The sequence below is a fragment of the Coenobita brevimanus genome, chromosome 104 (assembly GCF_032717465.1).
Source record: "Coenobita brevimanus isolate Jiangsu-jjx chromosome 104, ASM3271746v2, whole genome shotgun sequence".
In the NCBI taxonomy this organism is placed as follows: Eukaryota; Metazoa; Arthropoda; class Malacostraca; order Decapoda; family Coenobitidae; genus Coenobita; species Coenobita brevimanus.
In genome coordinates this window covers 48,670,542-48,693,477 of record NC_137057.1, presented here as the reverse complement: position 1 = coordinate 48,693,477, position 22,936 = coordinate 48,670,542, and the positions used below count along the sequence as shown (strand labels likewise).

The 22,936-nt window shown below is 41.1% G+C and overlaps 1 protein-coding gene across 1 annotated transcript; it reads left to right on the top strand.

The window, feature by feature from the left end:
- Positions 1-2,071: 2,071 nt before the first annotated feature.
- Impbeta11 (importin beta11) lies at positions 2,072-11,665 on the top strand. Its single transcript, XM_080285216.1, has 10 exons — positions 2,072-2,284; positions 3,409-3,528; positions 3,764-4,015; positions 4,635-5,587; positions 6,469-6,739; positions 7,584-7,751; positions 8,245-8,510; positions 9,087-9,351; positions 9,668-9,904; positions 10,785-11,665. Exons 1-10 carry the CDS (start codon positions 2,147-2,149, stop codon positions 11,022-11,024), a joined length of 2,910 nt encoding a protein of 969 aa, XP_080141342.1. The 5' UTR covers positions 2,072-2,146; the 3' UTR covers positions 11,025-11,665.
- Positions 11,666-22,936: the final 11,271 nt, after the last annotated feature.

Below are 22,936 nucleotides of genomic sequence, written 5' to 3'. Positions count from 1 at the left end.
AAGGCAAAGTCAGAAGCAGAAGCCAGAAAAGATGGTGGTGTGAGGAATATAAGACCTGAAAGAAAAAGCGGAGTGAAGAGTACAAAGGCAGATTCAGGAGTTTGAAGACTGAAAGGGAAAGTAGAGTGAGAAGTCCAGAGGAAGATTGATCAGCCTGAAGTCTGATTGAGGAATCCAGAGGCATTAGAAGGTACTTCAGGAGTCCAGAGGCAGAAGAGAAGGCAGAGAATAAGGTTGAAAGTGTCCTAGAGAAGAATGTCCTTGGCTTTTGAAACTGTTGAAGGGTAGAAGTGTTTATTCTATTTTAATGACAGCTTCAGTGTGAATGATGTTTGTGATGCAATATAGTAATGTTTATTGATTGTTTTAGTGAGAACTTTAGTGTTATGATAGCCTATCTATAATGAAATGTTGATGTTTATAATGAAATGTTGAATTGAAGTTATTTGTTATCGTGTTTAAGAGTTTGTGTGACCGTAGACAAACATTATTCCCATAATCCGAGCGTCTTCACCTTTGTATGTACAGATTGTAAACTTTCATGTCACTAAACAATATAAAGCAAGTTGCTAGATTAGGATGCAGTCAGCTGAGGGAACTTTACACAAAACCCAAAAGATGGCTGACATTTCGAGTTGGTGACGTAGCAAAAGCAACACGAACATTCACTGCAAGAGAGGTCCAAGATTTCGCACAACTAACTGGAGACACAAATCCCATCCACTTGGACCCAGTATATGCAAAAACCCACTTGAAATCCACAAAACTGACCAGGGACAGGAATGCAAAAGCCCTCTCAGAATCAGTGCAGTTAACTGAAGACACAAGTCACGTACATTCAGACACAGAGTATACAGAAAAACACTCACAGTTAGACTCAGAATATGCAAAAGACCACTCAAAATTAGACTCTGAATTTGCTAAAAGAGACTCAGAATCCCAGGGTTGTATCGTACATGGGGCCCTGCTAAACGGGGCGGTGTCGGCCCTAATCGGAACACGTCTTCCCGGCCCAGGAACCCTAGTGGCACATCAGCAGCTCTCCTTTCCAAACCCTTGCTACACTGGGGAGGAAGTTGAGGTTGAGGTGAGGCTGGTGGAGGTGAGGAAGATTAGCAAAGTGGAGTTCAGCTGTACTACAACAAAATCGGGGAAGGTGGTGCTCCGAGGAAGTGCCAAGCTTATAGTACCCCAGTCCTCCTAAGAAGTAACCTGGACCCTTGTTTTATTGGGGAAGGGCTGGAGGTTGAGGTAAAGCTGGTGAAGGTATGGAAAGTCAGTAAAGTGGAATTCACCTGTATTGCCGCTGGATTAGTGGTGGTGCTCATGGGAGGTGCCAAGTTAATACAGTAATACCCCAGCCTCACAAGAACTGATAACAGTATCTCAGCTTTGTGAAAACCTGTGTCAGAATACTACAGCCATTAAAGAAGTAACCTAACAGTACAATAACAATTCTGAAACCAGATAATAACGATACCACAATCTTGGAACTTGGCAAAAATACAGGTAATCAGAAAAACTCAGGAATAGTAGTGCTAAGATATCGTAACCTTGAAAGAATTAACCTTGCAGCATCACAGTCTTGCGTGAACAATCCTCATACTTAGTGTTGTAAGTTTGAACCTTAAAGTATTGCAACCTTGAAAGATCACAACTGTAAAAAATTGGACCTCGCAGGACAGTGTTACATTCTGGAGAGAACTAATCTTTTAATTTTCCAACTTTGGAAGAGTTAATGTGAGAGTTGCACAATTTCAAAACAGTTAATCTTAGTTTGTAATGGGAGAAACATGACATAGTCTTTCTGTAAACTTATCACATGCAAAGATACTGCAAGGTAATCGTAAACACAAAGAGAATATTGAGTGATCTACAGTTTGGTAAGAAAGAAAAAAAAATCCTAAACATTATCAAAATAAATTTGTAAAAAGCCCACATGAGTGTTCCAGTATTTTAAATAGGAAAAAACTATAGTATCACAATAGTATAAAAACTGTCAACTTAAGTGAACAGAAAAACCTTGTGTCAGAATAATATGAAAACTCAAAATAAAGCAACAAGTAAAAGAGATTAAGTACTGAAGAAAAAACTGCAGTAATTCAGTAGTATAAAAGCTGTCAAAGCAACACTAGAATCTGTCAAGATGAGTGTAGGTGGTAAGGGTCTCGTTCTGGACACCCTCCGACGTGCTGCCAGTCAGGATGCGACCACATTGAAGCCAGCTGAACAGCAGCTGCAACTATGGGAGACCGAGCCTGGGTTCTACTCTACATTAGTTCAGGTTAGTTTTGGATTACCTATACTTATGTGTCTCACACTGTTTATCTGTTTGTCTATCTGTATCTTGCAGTCCATACATGTATCTATCTATTCATCTTTCTTGGGCTGTCTATATATTCACTGATCTATCTGTGTACAGGTATCTTTCAGTCTGTTACCACACTCGGTAATACATCAGAAAAGTAAGCGTCATGGTGTAGGGGGTAAGGACAGTAGCTGGAACATTGGGAGACTGAGTCTAAGTTAGTCTATCCACCATCAGAAGCAGGAAAGTCTTGTTTTTAACTGTGAAGCTGTTAATGCTGGAGTGGAACACCTTCATGTAATGGCACCAATAAACCTGAGTGGCTCCTCTGCCCAGTTATGCAAACATCCCTGAACTACCTCCCTACCTCCAGGAGGAGGATGTTGGAATGCTGGAGAAGGGGAACTTCAGCCTGCAGTCTACCAGGTTCACATTTCAGATGAACCTAGGGCTACATCAGCTATCCATGACCATGGGGTCTTTGTACATGGGCTTATAAATCTCTTTCATGACACACAGTTGGCATGTGTTGGGTGTCACCACTTACAGCACTTCCTTTTGTTTAGTAACGAAGGAACAAATTTTGTGGGCCCTACCATGGGTTCATTCTTTTCTATGTATTAAAAAAAATTGAAGTGATACCTGGTGGTCTGGTGGAAGGAGCGGTAGTTGAAATCCCAGGGTTGTCTGAAATTTTTACTTGGTGAACTGCTTGCTGAAGTTGCCTCCTTTTGGGGGATGGGGAAGCTGATGAAGGGCATTTGTATAGCCAGGCAGTTGAGTTGCCCTGTTATATCAATGCCACCACTTGAAGGCGTAGCTCCAGCACCTGGGGTCTAGTGGTAGAATACAGCTTTGTGATATACAGTATACAGTGCCTCAAACTCTCAGGAGGTAACTGGAGGTCCTTGTATTGTAAAAGTACTGCCGGAGAAGTACTGTGTTGTCAGTCATCAACCTTCAGATAATTTAGACTGTGGTAGCCTAGCCTTGAGTACTCCTCTGTATGACCCAAAAGCGGTAATAGGAGGTTGGCTTGGAAATACTTCTTGCCAGATAATTTTGATAAGTAGCTAACCTTTGGACTTGTTCCATTGCAGATTTTCTCAGACCAGAGTGTAGAGGTGACAGTGCGGTGGCTGGCTGTGTTGTATTTCAAGAATGGTGTGGACCGTTACTGGAGGAAAACTGCTCCCAATGCCATTAATGAGGAGGAGAAGGTATTGTGAGTTTGTTATTATCTGAAGGAACTGAACCACTCCCACATCTTGAATACTAAGTCATTGTTGCTTGAAATTCTATGAGCCTTAGTTACGGCATAATAAAGTAGGAATGATTCTAGTGGTTGCTAGTTAAATCAGCCCTTAAGTCCGACTACACTGAGCTGAAGGGAGTTAGGAATCTTTGTCAGGTAGTACAAATGCTCTTTCAAGGCATTAACTTGGTTCCCCACAGAGCAACATCCGACATGGGCTGCTACAAAACTTGGGTGAGCCAGTGCCTCAGGTTGCCACCCAACTGGCGGTGCTCATTGCCAAGATTGCCCGTGTAGACTGTCCTAGAGAATGGGGAGACCTGCTACCAGCTCTATTCCAGGCTGTTCGCAGCACTGACCAGTTGGTACAGCACCGCACCCTTCTCACACTGCATCATGTGGTTAAGCAACTGGCGTCAAAGAGATTGGCCGCTGACAGACGCACTTTCCAGGTGGGTATGAGCACACCCAGGTGGTGTTGTAGTGGTGTAATTAGTAATTACCAGATGGTTTAAGGTCAGTTGCTACATACATTGGTTGGAATCTTTAAGACACAGCTGCATTGTTTAGATCTTGCTAAGTCACTGCAGGTTTAGGGTGGTCATCTACCATGAACAGTTCTCTCAGAATTCATGTCTTGTATGTCCCTAGCATAAAGGTGCAGCCACATTTGCTCAGAGCATGTAATGAACAATATGAAGTGAGGCACAGTGCTATTGCTGCTGAACTAGAATCTAAAGCTTGGATGGAACCTTGTGCCATGCTTTTGTTTGACGGTCACCTGATGTGGATAAGTTTGGTCCCTTTACAAACAGGAAAGTGTTTACAGTACAGTGGCTCATTGGGTGAAAGCACAGTAATGTATGCAGTAGTCACAGCTTTGTTTACTATATGCTGTGAGCTGCCTAATTTAGGTTGAGCTAGGTTAGTGTAATATATATGATAAAATATTAAGTGCTTGCCTGGAATTTATTTTCATACGTTAAGATTAATTGATTAGGAGTGTAGTAGATTAAGTTTGGTAAGGTAAAGAATGCAGTATTTTTGACCATGTTGTGCGCGCTTTTGCAGGAACTGACTTGCCAGATGTACACATTTCTGTGTGAGTTATGGCGGGAGCAGACAGAAGCATTCCTAGCACAGGCTGGTTGCCCTGCTGTGGCCACACCGTCGCTAGAACGCTCACACCTCACCCTGAAGGTCCTTCGAAAACTGACAGTCCATGGATTCAGGAAGCCAGAGGAGAGTCAAGAGGCCATGCTGTTCCTTGAGAGTGTGTTTGACCGCATCAGAGTCATGCTGACCTTCAGAAAGCAGCACCTTGACAATGACCACATGAGGAGTATTGGCGAGAAGTATATCGTCCTCCTGACTAAAGTGCTCCGGGACATGTTAGAAGATTTCCCGTTCTCGTATCTCAGGTTCATCAAGCCAAGTCTGGAATTAGCCACGTACTATGTCTTTACACCCGCTGGGGATGGCCTATTATTTGAAAGATTTACAGTTCAGTGCCTGAATCTCATCAAGGCAATTCTCTTATGTCCTGAGTATAAGCCATGCAAAGTCCTCGAGGATACTAAAAACCAGCAGACGTTAGAGGCTTTCGGCATCAAGTCAGAGTTTTTTACCGAGAGTGTACTGGGAGGAATCTGCCACAAGCTGGTGTCGCACTACTTCCTGCTCACGCAGGAGGATTTAGAGTCCTGGGAGGCTGATCCGGAGGGGTTCTGTGCTGAGGTGGAGGGCGGGGAGTCGTGGAAGTACAGCCTGCGCCCCTGCACTGAGACCCTCTTTGTTTCCCTCTTCCATGAGTACCGGAGTGCCCTGGTCCCAGTCCTGGTGGAGCTGGTACGGTCCTCACAGAGACCCGTGGACCCTGGGGACTTCCTGGCAATACTGCAGAAGGATGCCGTGTACCTCGCTGCGGGTTTGGCTGCGTTTGAGCTTTTCGATGACATTGACTTTGATCAGTGGTTCACCTCTACATTGATTGAGGAGCTTCGTGTGAGGGACTCCAACTACAGGTACTATCCATTTTAACCCATTTATTCCAGTGACATAATTCTGAGTTTACTTTTGCCCTCTCCAGATACCATAGTTTTATTACAGCTTTAGGGAGACTTTTTTAATAGGGCATGTTAGATCTAGCATTCCATTCCCCTTTCCAGTGAGCAGCGAATTTTGTTAATTTATCCTTGGTATCTTCATACCTTTCTTGATATAGCCGTCATTAATGCTGTAATTGCAAGAGGCCTTTGCATGATATAAATAAGTTTGCATAGTGGTACCATTTGATCACTTTGATAGCCTTGATCAGTGGTTCACTTTGGTGCTGACAGAGGAACTCATGTGAGGGACTTGTGTAGTTCTCTCACCCCTAGCCCCTTCAATCAAATGACCTTTTCTTTTGGTTTATACTTTGTTACTTACAGATAAGTTAATTCAGTTTAGGGGAATCCTCTTGTAGTAGTAGTAGTAATAGGCTCATCTTTATGCAAACCCAATGGACTTCAGGCTGAAGTAGCTCTCCTGCAGGCACTGGAGCCACTTGATGATATCAGTGCCACCACATGAAGGTGTTCCTCTCCAGCACCTCTCTTTCAGTGAAAGGGTTAATCACAGCCTGTATCGAACATCTTCAGTATGAAAATTGTCTCTTCAGCTGAATAAAATCACCAGTTACTTGCTGTAATGGAGTGGAAGAATGTAATATCAGATTAAAGAATTTTCATCCTCTTGCAACTTGACTATTTCACAACAGCTCAGTCGCAGAAAGAGATATTGTTACAATACTGCTCTACATCCTTGCCATAGCACTTCTCCATGACTAGTATCATATTCTAGTGTTAATTTTCACCATGACATTGTTTGTGTTAATAATGTTGTCCTTACTGTGGTTGTCTAGGGTGATCCGGCGGCGAGTGATCTGGCTGGTGGGACAGTGGACAGGTGTCAAATTCTCACCGGAGCACCGTCCAACCCTGTACCAGGCCATCATACACCTGCTGGGGGCGGAGGAGGACATGGTGGTGCGTCTGAGTGCTGCGGCCACCCTCAGGCTGGCCCTGGATGACTTTGAGTTTGACCCAGAGCAGTTCATGCCCTTCATGCCCACTGTGTTTGGTCTGCTATTTGACCTACTCAAAGAAGCCAAGGAATGTGACACCAAAATGCAGGTATGAATTATTTACTTTAGTGATAGCATAGGTAATTAATTTTATCACCATCACAGTCCAGACCTCTTTTCATTCCTGAGGATCTAGAGAGCAAGAAAACACCTGATTGAAGGACAACTGGCAAAAGACTGCACAGTTAAATAGACCAAGCTCTCATCCACTCACCATTTAAGCCATTAGAATCCTGACCACCTCACAGGCAGGTAATGTGAAGTGTAAAGATGGTTACATGTGTGATGTAGAGCCAGAATTTTGAAGACATGAACGTTGAGTGGATGAGTGTGTTGCCCATTTGTCTGTGTGTGCTCTGGGTAATTTTCTTAGTGTTTTCTCATTCCCTGATTTCTGGACCCTACCCCACCATCATCAGATATGAAAAAGAGGTCAGGATGATGATGATAATAAATACTGTATAGTAAAATTAGATGAAACAACTGAAATATAAAGATGTTATCAGACTTTTAGTCATTGTATTTATTACATATATGACGTGAAGTTTTGTCTGTCGGTATACACTTATATGCCAGTATTGTATTTCTGCCATAATAACACCTGGAATATGTCAGATGTGGAATTATATATATATATATATTCATCATCTCTTATAATAATTTTTTTATGGCTGCTGCCACAATTGCTGTTACAGATGAAGGAAGCTATCTGACCCAAAGGGTTAGGGGTAACTTGTCAGATGTGCTTCAAAAGTTTCCTTCTTCTTCTTCTTCGTCTTTTTTTTTTTTTTTTTTTTTTTTTTTTTTTTTTTTTTTTTTTTAAGGTAAGACATGGGTCAACAGACTGTTAGGTTGTGTGAGTCTGATTTACCATTAAACCATTGATGTCACAGGTTCTGCACGTGATGTCATTCATGATTGAGGTGGTTGGTGCTGGCATTCGCCCCCACGCTGCACCATTGACCCAGTACCTGCCTGGCCTGTGGCATGCATCCACCGACCACAACCTTCTCCGCTGTGCCATACTCACCACTCTCGTCCATATGGTCACTGGCCTCATGGTATGTACCACAGTGATCTTAAATACATATAAATTACACCATGCCTCTTCATAAGGAATCCCCGCACTCGTGCTGGCCATGATACAGCTAATGTTATCTGTGGAATGGAAACTAAACAGTGTCAGAACCAGCTAATTACATCCCAGCAATTGTTGGAAGCTGTTGGGGAAGACAGAAATATGAGATGTGTAACAGAATCTGTAACAACATGAGTCTCAGCTTGGACTTGGACTTTGTTTACTTGTGGCAGAATGTTTCTTGCATGACAGTGTTGATGGTGTGACCTGTTACCAAACCTGTAGCACACTTCATTCTCACGGTAGTACCTCCCAGGAATGATGGTAGTCACCCATTCACCATCTCAGGCCACATGAAAAGTGTTGAAAAACCCATCACTTTCCATAGTTTATGATGATAATGACATTGTTTATAGATAATAATAATGATAATGGTCATGATGAAAATGACCTAAGTTCCTCACCTCCTTCAACAGCGTGAGAGCGAGAACCTACATGAATTCCTAATCAGCATCATCCGTGTCTCCACTGACGTCCGTGAGGCCTGCCATGTCTATCTAGTCGAGGACGGGCTTCTGCTCTGGCTGACGACGCTTGAAAACACAGCCAACCCACACCCGGCCCTCCTATCCCTATACGACAACATGTTACCGCTGATCGAGTCATCCGCTGACAACCTACGTCTCTGTTTACAAATTACCACAGCTTATACACTCCTTTGTCCTGAGCAGTTCCTGGCAAAGTAAGTCCAGTGTGTGACTGTTCCACTAATCCCCATGATAAACAACCTTTTTAAGTACTGTGTTAGACTAGGATGGGTTGGGTTAGGCTAGATTAGATTGGGTAGGGTTTGACTGAATTAGGCCTGAGTTAGATTAGGTTAAGAATGGGGCCCTGCTGTGTATGACAAAGCTGGAAAACACTGCCAACCCACACCCAGCCCTGCAGTCCCTACAAGACGACATGGTACTACTCATCCAGTCATTTACGGACAACTTAAAGGTGTGTCTAAAGAATACCACTGCTTATTCTCTTCTCTGTCCTGTGCATCTCGTAGAAGTGTAAGTTGCATGGCTAGAACATCCTAGTTGGAGTTTGGTTGGGTTTGATTGGGCTGGGTTGATAAGTTGGATTGAATTAGAACTGCTTGTTTTGGTTGGGTTGGGGTTAGTTGAATTGGGTTTGGTTGGGTTGGGGTTGGTCAAATTTAGTTAGGTTGGGTTTGGTTAGTCTTGACTGGGTTAATTCAGGTTAGGTTTGATTGGGTTAGGTTGGATCAAACCTGCCTGTGTTGAAACAAAATCTTATTAATCACCAGGTATGGAGAACAATTAGTGGAGACTTTACGATCTCTCCTGACGGATCTGAAGAATGATGGTGTGGTTCTGGTGCTTCGTGCTGTCGAGATGATGCTGCGTGTGCTGCCAGGGCCTGGTGGTGAGCTGCTGCGCCCACTGCTGCCCATGCTTCTGCTGAGGGTGGCACAGGCGGACTGCTACCCACTACTCATGTCCATGTACCTCTCACTGTTGTCACGCCTTGTACTGTACACCCAGGATCTCTTCACATGGACACTCAAACAGGTGACACAGCAGTTCTTATTTTTGTTGATATTATAACTCTCCTGCCCTTGGGTGGGAAAGGAGGTCCAGATGATGATGATGATGATGATGATGATGATGATGGTGGTGGTGATGATATTGATTACTGCTGTTTATCTAGGTCTTATTTACTCTAATTAGTGATCCAAGTTTGTAAACAAAGTAGTGAATGTGAGTATACCTGCTTTTATATATATATGTATATGGTATATATTTGTATAATATTATTGTAAACTATTGGAATGGATTGTGAGTGTATGTGTATATATATATATATATATATATATATGCATTACAGGCCAGCAGCAGTGAGAACCAAAGCCCTGAGGAGTTGCTGGAACGCTTGGTGTGGGTGTGGTCGGACAAGCTGGCGTTGGTATCACCTGAGGAGCGACGGAAACTGTGTGCCCTCGGCCTGGCCCGCCTGTGTGGCCTGGGGTGGCCTCCAGTTATGAGGGTGTGGCCCCCTGCAGTGTCAGCCATCGTGGAGGTGGTGTATGATGTCACACTGGAGGATTCAACACAGGATAAATTGGTGAGAAAAATGGCATAGCTACAGTGAACTCTCAATTAACTGTCTTAAACTATCCAGCCCAACGCAGTATCCGGCGTTGCTGGCTTGGCTCTGTTAAAGCAATATCCAGCGGAATTATGCAATATCTGGCGCCAAAATGGGACGTAACCGATGGTTCTATGCAATATTTGGCATTGAGGTGTATGAACTGGCTTGTAAATGGTAGCCAACTATTGCTGTATTACAGTATTACTGTGCTGTACAATTATCTTATTGTAATTTATGCTTAATTTTTCATCTGTTACTGATGATAATGTTGTTAGGATAGAGGTTTGAGACGGATAGTAATGCAATATCCGGCTGAACACCGTATATTGAGCCACTTGGGGGTACTATGTAATATCCGGCTATTTGTTTTTACCGACGTTGGGCTTGGTTGAATTACAACGGATAATCAAGAGAATATTGTACTGGAGCAGGTGTGGATAGTGTGAGGAGGAGGAGAGAGAGAGAGTGAGTGAGTCTGTATACTTAATTTAAGGAAACTGACAGCAAATTAATATGGTTGGAAGAATTTTGCATGGACTGTATGACAAGGATTTGGCACCCTATACTTTTCCGTTAAAGTGATAGTTGTTGGATTAACATTAACAGACAGGGGGTATGAAGCATGTAAATGTGGATGTTTATGCCTGTGGGGTGGAGGCAGGATTCTGAGGGCTTGAATGATGAGTTAATGAGAGTGTGTTCCATTTAACTGTGCAGATGTTGGGTAGTACAGTACTTACGTAATTTCTTTCTTTCTTTATTTTTTATTTATTTTATTTTTTTCCTTTTCTACTTCACCCCATCCATACTTGGTAAAAGAGATCAGGATGAGGATAATGTTATTGTTCTTCAGGTTGTGAGCAGCAGTGGGAGTATTGGTACACCAGAACCTCTCGAGCTGGAGACGGAACACGTGTGTCGCCGTCAGCGCCTGGCAGAGAGCGACCCTGTGCACACCACCTCACTACGGGACTACCTCGGCTCACAGATGCAGGAATTGAGGCAGAAAGTTGACCCCATGACCATAAATAAGCTTGCCGAGGACTTAGATCATAACTGTCGGTCTCTCTTGCAGGAGATCACACCATCCTAGCCCTCTTATGTTTACATATGTATGTATGTATTTATGGTATATTATGGTTAGGTAGTAAGACGCAAGAGTTGAGGCAGACACTTGACCCCATGGCCATAAATAAGCTTGCTGAGGATTTAGATCATAAATGTCAATCTGTTTTGCAGGAGATTATGCCATCCTAGCTCTCAGTAGACGCCCACTTGTATGTATGTAGGTATGTACGTATAGAGTTGAGGCAGAAAGTCAATCCCGTAATGATAATTAAGCTTGTTGAAGACCTTAACTAAAACTATCACTCATCCAGGTGATTATGCTGTCCTAGCTCGATATAGAAGCCCTCTTGTATATATGTACGGTATATTACAGTTAGCTGGTAAGATGTGAGTTATGACAGAAGGCCATCCCCATTACCATAAATAAGCTTACTGTGGACTTGAGCATACCTATCAAACTCTTTTGCAGATTATTATGCCATCCTAGTGTACTACAGAATCCCTCTATGTATGTAGGGTATATTATGGGTAGCTGGTGTGTGTTTCTTATGCACGTGCAGGCGTTACATGAGGATTTATAGAGGCAGCATTGCTGAGCTGGCAAAGGACCTTCATTATAAGTTTAAAGCTTTACTGCAGAGTATTATACCAATCTAGGTCACCATAGAAGCTCCAGTGTGTATGTGTGTGTGTGTGTGTGTTTGTGTGTATGTGTGTGTGTGTGTGTGTGTATGTGTGTGTGTGTGTGTGTGTGTGTGTGTGTGTGTGTGTGTAAATGTATGTATGAATTATGAATGTATGTATGTTTATGTCTATATGTATGTATGTATATGCATGTACAGTATATGTGTATGTCTGTATTATACCATTTATGAATAGCTTGTGTGTGCTTCTTAGGTACATTGAGGAGTTATCTGAGAGAAGCATGTGGCGTTACGTGGAGAGGCAGACATACAAATGAGGAAGTGAGGGAGCATTGTGTTGTTGATGTGAATGTGTCAGAAAACACTAGGAGAATTACTAGGTTTAACCATGTGCAGAGGATCGAGAATGAGAGACTAACTAGGAGAGTGTGATGCATGTGAGTGAGGTGAAGGGGGAGACAAAGGATGAGATGGAGGGAGGGATGGGCTGGAGAGGTATATGAGAGAATGGGGTGGAGGGGGAGACTGAGGATGGGTTGGAGGGATGGGGTGGAGAGGTATGTGAGAGAAAGAGGTGCAGGGAGGAAGTGAGGATGCGATGGAGGGATGGGGTGGAGAGGTATGTGAGAGAAAGAGGTGAAGGGAGGGAGTGAGGATGCAATGGAGGGATGGGGTGGAGAGGTATATGAGAGAAAGAGGTGGAGGGAGGGAGTGAGGATGCGATTATGTGAGAGAAAGAGGTGCAGGGAGGAAGTGAGGATGCGATGGAGGGATGGGGTGGAGAGGTATGTGAGAGAAAGAGGTGAAGGGAGGGAGTGAGGATGCAATGGAGGGATGGGGTGGAGAGGTATATGAGAGAAAGAGGTGGAGGGAGGGAGTGAGGATGCGATGGAGGGATGGGGTGGAGAGGTATATGAGATTATGGGGTGGTGGAGGAGACTGAGGATGGGTTGGAGGGATGGGGTGGAGAGGTATATGAGAGAAGGTGGTGTGAGTAGGAGAGAGGGCAGCTAGATGGCATAGGACAGTGACAAGGAGATAAATCATTTGTGGCCACTTCGTACAGGATTAAGGTAACGGTCAGTAGAATAATTGCCGAGCTCTTTTCCAGATTATCTTTTTAGTTCACCACAAGATACCACCACCACGACCATCATTTTCATCATCATCATCATTTCTGTCATCATCATCATTGTTTAGTTATCATCATCATCGTCGTCGATCATCAGTCATCAATCATCATCATCATCAAACCTCCTTTCTCATCTTAGGGTGGGCTGAACTAGAGTCCAGAGAGCCAGATAAAAAAAACCAATTGAAAGAGTTACTAAGTTCATTATTAATATATTACAATTATAAACAACTCAGACTTAATCCTGGCCACTCATGTCTCTCAGGATGGGTTCTGTGGTGTGAGATGTTGTGAAGAAATAAAGTACAAATTGTCAGATTTGAAAATACCAGGGTTAAAAGGTTTTACGGGGAATGGAAAATTTTTTGAATGGAGAATTATTATAACATAATTATTATAATGAGAAAAACACATCATAAGTTTCCTGCAGTACCAGAAATAGTAAGTATATTGAAGTTCCATGTATTATTAATATATTTTATATTCTTGAAAAAAAAAAAAAAAAGATTGTGCAAAGACAGATATCAACAAACCTCTTGTGTGAAAAAGCATTTTGGAAAATGCAGGTTTTGGGCAATTGGATTTTTGGATTTGAGAGTTTGTACATTATTGAAATTTAAGCTTTTCCCTGTCTCCCCTCCCCTCCCCCTAAAAAAAAATACTGCTAGATTGTACAGGTAACATACAGATGATTGGAAGGTGGTTCTGTATAGTGATGAACATTGTATCTTATATTGTGTATAAGGGTGGCAGCTGTATGATGTATATGCCTCATTGTGTAGGTATGAACTGTTTACTGTACATCTGGGTTAGGAAATGGTGTATGGTTGATTGATAGCAGTCTGCCAGTGATGTCTTATGCTGGGAATGAATCAGTCAGTGCTATCAGTGTCTACCCTGAATCATTTATTAATTATTTTTACCTTGATAATCCTTTTCTTGCATTATTTTTTTAAATTTACTTTTCCCACATGGTTAATTACTCAGCCAATAATTTCTGTGCTCCTCAGAATTTGATAGTTCTAATTGTTGTCTGTTTCCCAATCCTATACCAACATACTGAGCCATCTCCACAATGCATAAGATACCCCGAGCGTTATTTATGGACGGCCATGTGTAGTAGTGTATAATTATGGTAAGGTAGTGTAAGGCATGAGAGCTGTTATAGTTTTGCAGTGATAAAAGTTGTGTATTATGGTGGTGTGTATTATATCACACATTTAATATAGTAAAGGCTGCTACAGTGTGAAAGTTTATGGTACTGTATAATATATAGTATGCTCTCATTTTTCAATGAGGCATGTGAAAAAAAATCCATCTTGTAACGATTTATTGTATATCGTTGGTTCCAATATGGGTTCATTGGGGATATGTTTTTGACCTGGGATCACCCACTCAGAGTGTAAAAACAGGTTTCCCATTAGTCTGTGTTGGTAGTTATTTCTCTTCACTTCACTTGTTGCTTTCCACCAAAAATAAGTCTTAAAAACAAGTTTCCAACTCACCTAAGCTGGTAGTTATTTCACTTCATTCCACTTAACTTTCTCCTTGTACTCCAACACCCCATTACTGTATTGTTCCATCACTAACACTAACATACCTGATAGTGACTGAGCTGAAAGGCCATCTTGAATTTAAAAAATGACCGGGTTTGCTTGTTGGTGATTATTTAAAAATAGGGATTGTAGCGACCAGTGAGGTTTCGTACATTGTGATGATAATTGTATGAGCAAAAATGAGATCTTGTATCAAAAAAAGGTCCAGACTCTTTAGCCATCATGTAAGTGATTCATTGCATGCTTGTTCAATATAAAATGAGGGTCTGCCATATGTAAGACTCCCAATGATGTAGTGATCAGAACACCCAAGTCTGAGTGATCTAGTTTGATTCCCAAAAGGTTACAGAATGCCACCAAGGGAAATAGGCTGGTAATATACAGTCAGATATTTAAGTCCGTTTGTGTCTACTGCCTTTATATCATTGCTGGAGTCATAGATGCTAAATATTATGCAATAGGCTAAGCTGCATATCATCCATCAGTGGGCTATAATATGCATCCCAGTCCACCATGTCTCATTCAAGCATCTATGAATCCAGCAGTGAGAAAGAGGCAGGGGAGGTGAGCAGACTTCTGCATTTGACTGTACCATTAAAATAATATACTGTGCTGAACTTCTGTAGCCTAGTCTAGGATCCATACTCATTATAAAGAGTAATATGAGATTGTCCTTTTTATGTTTTGTTTTTTAATGACCATGCATACAGGTGACCAAAAATGGACCCATATACCCTACAGAAGCAGAGGGTAATACTTTATCATTGTTTAATTATGTTTTGTTTTATAATGGCTATACATACAGGTAACCAAAAATGTATGTAATGACTTGATGCTGTCTTAAAGACCTGTGTTTTGACTTTCTCTGAAGTTCATGGTAGAAAAACTTTGTGTACAGGCCATTCATGCAGCATTGCTTTCTGATACAGTAAACCAAATAGTTATAGCCAGAATAAAATAAACATCATGGTACTGGAAGGTACTGTCATGCACAAAAGTCTCTTCCTCCATCCAAAGGAAAAAAAAAAAAATAAGTTCAGTCTTGGGGAGGATGGTGGGTGTAGGTAATGATGAGAGTTATAGATGTTATGGAATAGAAAAATGAGCTATAGGAGTGTTATAGATGTTATGGAATGGAAAAATGAGCTGTAGGAGTGAGATGTGGAACTGTTGAGTGGAAAAAGAGGAAAATGCTGGGATGATGAAATGGTTGGTCTAGGTGCTCACTATCCACTCACTCATTGTAGTGCTGCTCTCAGGTGCCTCCCCTTTCCTCACTTCCTTCTTTCCATCCATCCTCTTGTCTTTCCTCTTCCCTCTGTCTACGGATGACTCTACACTGAGTGACAAGCCAAATGGTGTCCTGTACACCAGAAAGCCAATTACTACACTGGGTGGTAACCATATGACCAAATTATGGTGCCTGTTGGTTTAGTGGGCAATTAAGGCGCTCCAGTCGGATTGTGCCTGTGTAGGTTTAAACTGAAGGGGTTGTTGGAGTTTACTGCTCACGTAATGCCAATTAGGGATGGGTGAGGCTGGTCACTCTCGTTTTAAATGTCGGGACCAATGTGCCCAGCCCTGGGTTCCTACACTGCTTTTGGGGCAACAGTGGAGTAGATGATGGATGGATGGATATTGAGATGATGTGGACATTTACAAGGAATTAACACAGATAAGATGCTACAGGAAGTTTGTGAAAGTGAGATTGAGGGTAGTTTTGTAGAGGCAGACTTTATGTGGAGTGGAACAGAATATTGGGAAGGAAGAGGAATTTTACCTTGGACTAAGATTTCAAAGCTCAGTAGTCTTATGATTAAGTTTGTTATAATATAGCTCTGGATCCTTCCACACAACTTCATGACTGGCAATCATATTCGAGCGTGAATCTCTTCTTCCAACCCAGAATTCAAGAGCGATGGTAATTTTAGGGTAAGTTATGTAGAAACTGTGAAAATACCCTTGTCCTGAGGATGAAATGTTACATAAAGAGGAGATATAATTTATTTAAGTACAGCAATTAGAATACACATATTACAGTATAAAAAGATTAAAAAATGAATGGTGCAGTATAAACATTTCTACTTTTTCTTACAGAACTGCCATATAACATTTAATGGTGTTATATAAACATGACTACTTGTATTTTACATACAGTACTGCCCTTATATTTAATGGTGGTATTTCTACTTGTTTTATCACTGACAGTGCTGTCCATGTAATATTTAATGGTCTGGTATAAACATTACTTCAATACAGCACTGCACACAATATTCAGTAGTGTGGTATAAACATCTCTACTTGTTTTTTCACATACAGTACTCCTATACAATATTGGTGTGTTATAAATTTCTGCTTGGTTTTGCACATACTATACCCACTATCTCTAGCCTGATGCCTTAATCTTTTGAGGGATGGCCACAAACACATCTTGTCTCCCAGCCCTCTACTGTTTTTCTGCATTTCCTCCAACTCTCAACCTCCTCTCGTATCTCTCCACGCCATCCCTCTCACTCCTGGTTTCCCCCATCCCCTTTCTCCCCCTCCACCTAGCTCACGAACATGCTTATAGTCCGTCTCTCATTCTCCATCCTCTCACCATGGCCAGAGCATTTCTCATAACCCTTTTAGTCACACCGACACCAGTACCACAACACTCCTTCCTCATACAGTACTGCCATACCATTTTTAATGATGCGGTACTCTGCATATTGATCACCTGTAGTACTGTCATACAAACATCAATCCTCTCATGACAGGCTGTTGGGTCTGTTGTCCCACAACCCACAACACAGTCCTGTGTTTTTAGTGGTTTCGACTGCCGGTTTTGCTTATATGCGAATGAGTTAACTATACTGCATTTACTACTGACAGAGATTCCTAACCCTCTTCAGCTTAGTTGATGGCCAAGAGTAGTCAGCCAACAGGGCTGATTTCTTTAATAGCCAAGAGGACTCATTCCTACCTTATAACAGCATGATCAAATTTTATACAACCAAAACTTAGAGCAGTATTTATTATGTGGATGTGGTCCAGTTCCTTCAGACAAAAAGCAAACAGTGTACAGTACAGAACTTTAAAGTGGCTTTGGGATGACTCAGCAAAATGTGGTACATCACCTGAAAATATACATCAAACAAGTATATTCTAATATCTGATGATGTTTGGTGCAACTGCTGAGTTTTTAGGCAGTCGCATTGTTAAATTATGGTACGTGGGCTTTCATTACTGTATTCAAAGATTTTGCAGGTGTGTCTACCCTATCACCCGCAAAAAGAGGGATAACTATTATGATGGAAATCCTATGCCTGAGTCTTCTGTCTTGAACTCCTTCAGTATGATGTCTTCTCATTGCTATTACCCCCAGACAAGTTTAACTTGAACGGCATTTTTCACACCGATGGGCATATTGAAAGGATTAGATGATATCATGATACACTAATAATAATAATAAAAAAAATCCACAGGTTCAAGGGGCTAAACTGTCCATCCACCACCTCAGAGTTTAAGGCTAAAGTTTTCATAAACTTGCTTGACAGCAAAACACTATCATTGCTTATTTCAGTAAGGGAGAACTTTCCTTTCATTACACAGCAAGTCACTTACCCTATTAAACCCTGGGCTTAATTAATGCACATACTTAAAACTTAACCTACAAAAAATGTTATACAATATTATTATTATTTTTTTCAGTTATAACAGTACTGAACATGTACAGTATTGATAAAAGATTCACAGTAGTAAAAGAAACTCATTTACGACAAGATTAAGCGTAATAATATCAGTGTAGATATTTTGAAATATGAAATGGCAGCAACACTGCTGACTGGGCACAAAACTCAAACATATACAAAGCAACCACACATCTGCACAAGTTCCTTGTGACATTTACAGTATGGTCCATATTCAGACTACATACTAGGTATGTATATTTTTGGCTTAAATCACTTGGGCATTTTTGTTTTATGGTATACTGTATTAATGTCTAAAATTGTGTAACTTAGCATACACTCTCAGAAGCCTCAATGAGCTTGCAGTCTGCAGATAAAAATAAACCTTGCAGCAATAAACAAAGCTGCACACTGGTTTACTGATGATCAGATCCAAACTCGTTTGCAGGATACACTGTATGTATTATCAGCTTCAGAAGCCTAACTGGTAAACTGGGTAGTCATACTTAGCCTAGTTTTACTAGTCCAATATCATCCTGCATAAAGCAGATGACTTAAACATTATTTACACATGCCATACTTTCTCCCTCTACAAACTTAAAGGTTTATATTCAGGCAGTGAATGTACTGTAGCCCTACTGTAAAACACACACTAAATTCCAGTACTGGACTGTAGTGCATTATATGCAAGCTATTTAATGTACTCCAAGCCCGAGCTGCCAAGATCAGTGATGTGTAGACACAAGCAATAATCGGACTCCCACCAACGGACAGAAACCGTAAGCCTAGATGTCTTAACACACTCCACTGACTTCCCCATGATCCCAGTATGAACCCATATCATCATCTTACTTTAGTATGTTTTGCCTTAGGCTGAATGGATTGTTCATTAGCGCATGCATTTGTCTGCTGAGGAATATTGATTATTCCTTTCCAGTGTACAGTACAAGCAGCCCTCATTGTAAATCTGGGATGCTTTACAAATATCACAACTTTTTCCTTAGCATGACAGGAGGGAATGGAACTTTGACAGGTCAGAGCAAGCAGTCCTTGTTACAGTATATATCAGGGATGTTTCCCACAGTTTACTTTTTTCTTTTAACTAGTATAGGGGAAATCTTATTGACAGCAATGGAATTACAGTACTTTTCTTTAAAATTACTAAGAAAAAAAAAGAGAGCTTAACTGTATTTTTAAGATTACATTTCACAATAAAATGCAGTAGTGCTGTAGTAGCTGCCATCCCAGGTTCATCTGAACATGAACCCAGTGGACTGCTGGCTGAGGCTGTCCTTCCATAATCCACTATTCTCCTTACAGGGAATAGTGATGGGACTGAAGGATGTACCAAGTATGTTACAACCAGGCAATTCCACCATCCAGTCATACTGGTGCCACCAAGCGAACGTGTTTCTCCAGCACCGTAAAAAAATAAAATGGAATAAACTTCTGTGAGGGTGCCATTACTGTTTTCCTTTTTGAAGGATAAAACAAAGACAATCCCTCTAACTTGAAAATGATACACCAAAGTACAATACATATTACCTAAACAAAGAACATAAAACAATGGTGGATTAGATGCTACATTTGTGTTAACATTCTCTTTGCATTTCTCAAAACACATATTTGACATAAAATGACTATATTCATTCACAATATAAAAAAAGCATATCTGCTTTCCAGATCCTACAGATGGTTCTGTTATACTACATTGACTAATATCAGATGGGATGAGAATGCCACAGCATAGTCTAACCACATGTAAGCAATGGTTTTATAAGTCAGCTTATCTGTACAATCTGAGAGTTCGGACCCACAGGTCTGCTCATCTGTAGGCTTTCACAGTAATGAACTTTGTTCTTCAAACACTTGTTTTAAGCTAACTTTGGACCACTGATCTTGAAAGAGCATTAACAGACATACAGTTTATAAAATAAGCTAAAAATGAAAATAATCAGTACAGCACCTCAAGTTTCAGATGTTAACTGCCCATGTAATATCAAGTGAATGATTACATGAAAATTTTTCACCATAAACTCTCAGTTCCTCTGTCAATGGTAGTGTTCCATCACAGTACAGCCTAACAAATCTCTGGCTCCTTGGTACATTTGACTCAGGGTATTCCTTTGCACCTGTGATGTCTGTGATGTACCTTGGATAAAACAAGTACTGTATTGGCACCCTGGCGTTGGATAAGATGTGAAATGCTTCATCTCTAGTTCAGTTGGTAGTGCTGGCATGTCTGTTTAATTCACAAAAATTCACAATGCCCATTATAAAGCAATACCATATGAAAGTGTGGGATTAGTTATTACTAACTGGCAACTCTGTCACAACGGCAGTACCAACATATCCGTGTCATTTCCCATAAATCATAGTCCATGTATCATAATGTCTCATTCTGAAAAGGTGCCAATACTTTTTTATCAAGGGTACATATAGCAGAGTCACAGTGTATGAATTAGTGAATGAATGAATACTCATGTCCATCTGTGCAGTTTTGGAATGTATGTAACCATTCATACACTTCTCCAGCATTATATTGCCACCAAAAATAGCAGGAGGCAGAGGGTGGAATACTGTGAGGCAACTGTACACAATTTTATTTGCCTCCGACCACACCAGCTATGAAGGGGTTAATGAAGGCCACAACTTACCCACCCAGTATCAACAGGCTTTCTTTCCTTAAGTGAATAAAATACTGGTAAGCAAAAAAAAAAAAAACAATGGGTTAATAAAAAAAAGTAATAAAAGTTTTGCTACCTTCAGACAATTTTCTTCATTTCAGGAGCTACTTGAGGCACTTGAGATGTTAGATGCAGCCTTCATTATCCCCACCAATGAGACATCTTTCCTATGATGAACAAGAATAAAATACAGCACAATACTACATCATCAAATAATGAAGTAGTTAATATCATGATTGAAAATAATGATTATGATGACAATGCTAATGTCATCAAATGTGTACCTCCTAAGTTATGTGGACCCTTTGGCTACCAACACTAAGCTGTACCTGCTATTTTACTATAATGAAATACTGAACTGCACTTTTCACTGCACGGCACCATATTATAATAAACTGCCGCTGTATGTACACACAGTCAAAATAAGCATCATGCTCAGTACTGTATGTGCAAAACAATCTTGACATCAGATAACCTACTGCAAAATATCCCAAAACTCCACCCCACTTTGGTGCACCTGCTTTCATGAAGCTGCCACATAACACTTGACTGAAGCATTTTATAGACATTACTGTTATCTATGTATATTCAAATTATGATAAACTGTACAGAATGAGTCAAAAGTCTGGAAACACAGAAGGCAGGGGATATCAAAGGGTATCCAACAAGTACTGTGGAATCTCCCAAATTGCACATTTCTAAACAGCAAATTCATAATATGTGACATCATGCAACAGTTTGCAATATCAGTAATTCGCAGAAATTATATATTATTTGTGACTGCAACCTCAAAAGTGAAGGTTTTCCGATGCATTTTTGAATATCTGTTATGCTATGTTTGCACAAATGGTGGTTTCTTAAGTAAAGCTGTATAAAAATGAGATTTTCCCCTTAGTGTCAAGTAGGCTCATTCTGAAGCATATAAAGATCTGGGATGAGTTGCCAGACGATGCCAGATCGATTAACACCAGCAGTGATTGCTTATTTTGCCCATGGTTTTTAACTTTGATGGAGTTTTGGTCGAATGTAAAGATTGTTCTTGATATCCATAATTGTGAAAAAATCATTTCCATCAGGGTATTATTTAGGATTACCTCCCTATGTGGATGTGGGCCAAATAAAACTTGCCTAGCAAAGCCGACGACACTCACTCGCAGACCAGCTTGCTCTCTTCACCTTAATATCCCATAATTTCCTTCTTGGTGGATCACAAGGGAGTCAGAAAAGTCACACAGAAGTTCTATCAGTGTTACTGCACCAAAATGCAGCACAATCAAACCATTAATGAGGGCAAAAAGCACTATTTAAAGAACACAGAACCCCCCATTTTGCAGCTGCCAACAGTTTGGCTTTTCAGCATTGTAATTCAGCAATTATCTCAGTGTTTACATGTGTAGAGATAAGGATTAACATGGATATCTTCAGTAGCTCAAATTAACAAAATATACTAGAATTAAAGCATTATTTTATTCATCAACCAATCACGTATCACAGCAGGTGACGAGATGTATTTTTAGATGAACCTGCAGTCAGACAGCACCTGGGCTCTGAAGCGTTTGCGCCAACATGCCATTAAGCCAGCTGACCAATCCGCAAGCAGCTGAAAATATTGGCTGTCTAGTCCCTCTTTACATGAAGTCTCTATTACTTACTAAAACAATCATATTCAGGCATAGCACCTACTCCAAGCCAATCACAGCACTTCCCTCTCACACCAAGCATGGGCGCGCGAGAGTCCTGCCGCCTAGCTCGTGCTCGTGCATTGTCTTCTCTCTGTTGATGGCATGTGGTGTACGAGAGGATTCCCCCCCCCCCCTCCGTGTTTCCTCCACCTGCCCAGTTTTACCATGGCCGATCGTAACCAAGCTAAACCTACAACTTTTTTGAGGAAGGGGAAGAAGAAGAAGCCAACGTTTAATTACACCCTGAAGTTAGAGGTGATAAGGAGGAACACCTCTCCCCTCCCCCATCAATTCAAGCAAGTCATCAGTCACAGTCTGGTAAGAATCTTACAATACTGTTCACTTCTATTAAATACTTTACTTATTTCTTTTCCGAGTTGTTAGAGTTTGCTGGTGACCAGTTTGATGTTGGTTTGGAGGTAAGGGGGACAACTTTTCCAAAATGACAGACTCATGAGTAATTTTTCCCATGAGATTAGCTATTTCTAAAACACGTAATTCTCAAATCGTAGTATGTGCCCAGCCTCGTAAGACCACAGTTTAGGAGATTCTGCTGTAAAGAACG

What these genes read in the sequence shown, in the direction of transcription:
- Impbeta11 (XM_080285216.1), top strand. Translation starts at nt 2,147, where the DNA reads ATGAGTGTAGGTGGTAAGGGTCTCGTTCTGGACACCCTCCGACGTGCT. An exon ending in AATGTGACACCAAAATGCAG is followed by an intron (nt 6,740 to 7,583) that starts GTATGAATTATT and finishes TTGATGTCACAG; the next exon opens with GTTCTGCACGTGATGTCATT. An exon ending in TCACATGGACACTCAAACAG is followed by an intron (nt 9,352 to 9,667) that starts GTGACACAGCAG and finishes TATGCATTACAG; the next exon opens with GCCAGCAGCAGTGAGAACCA.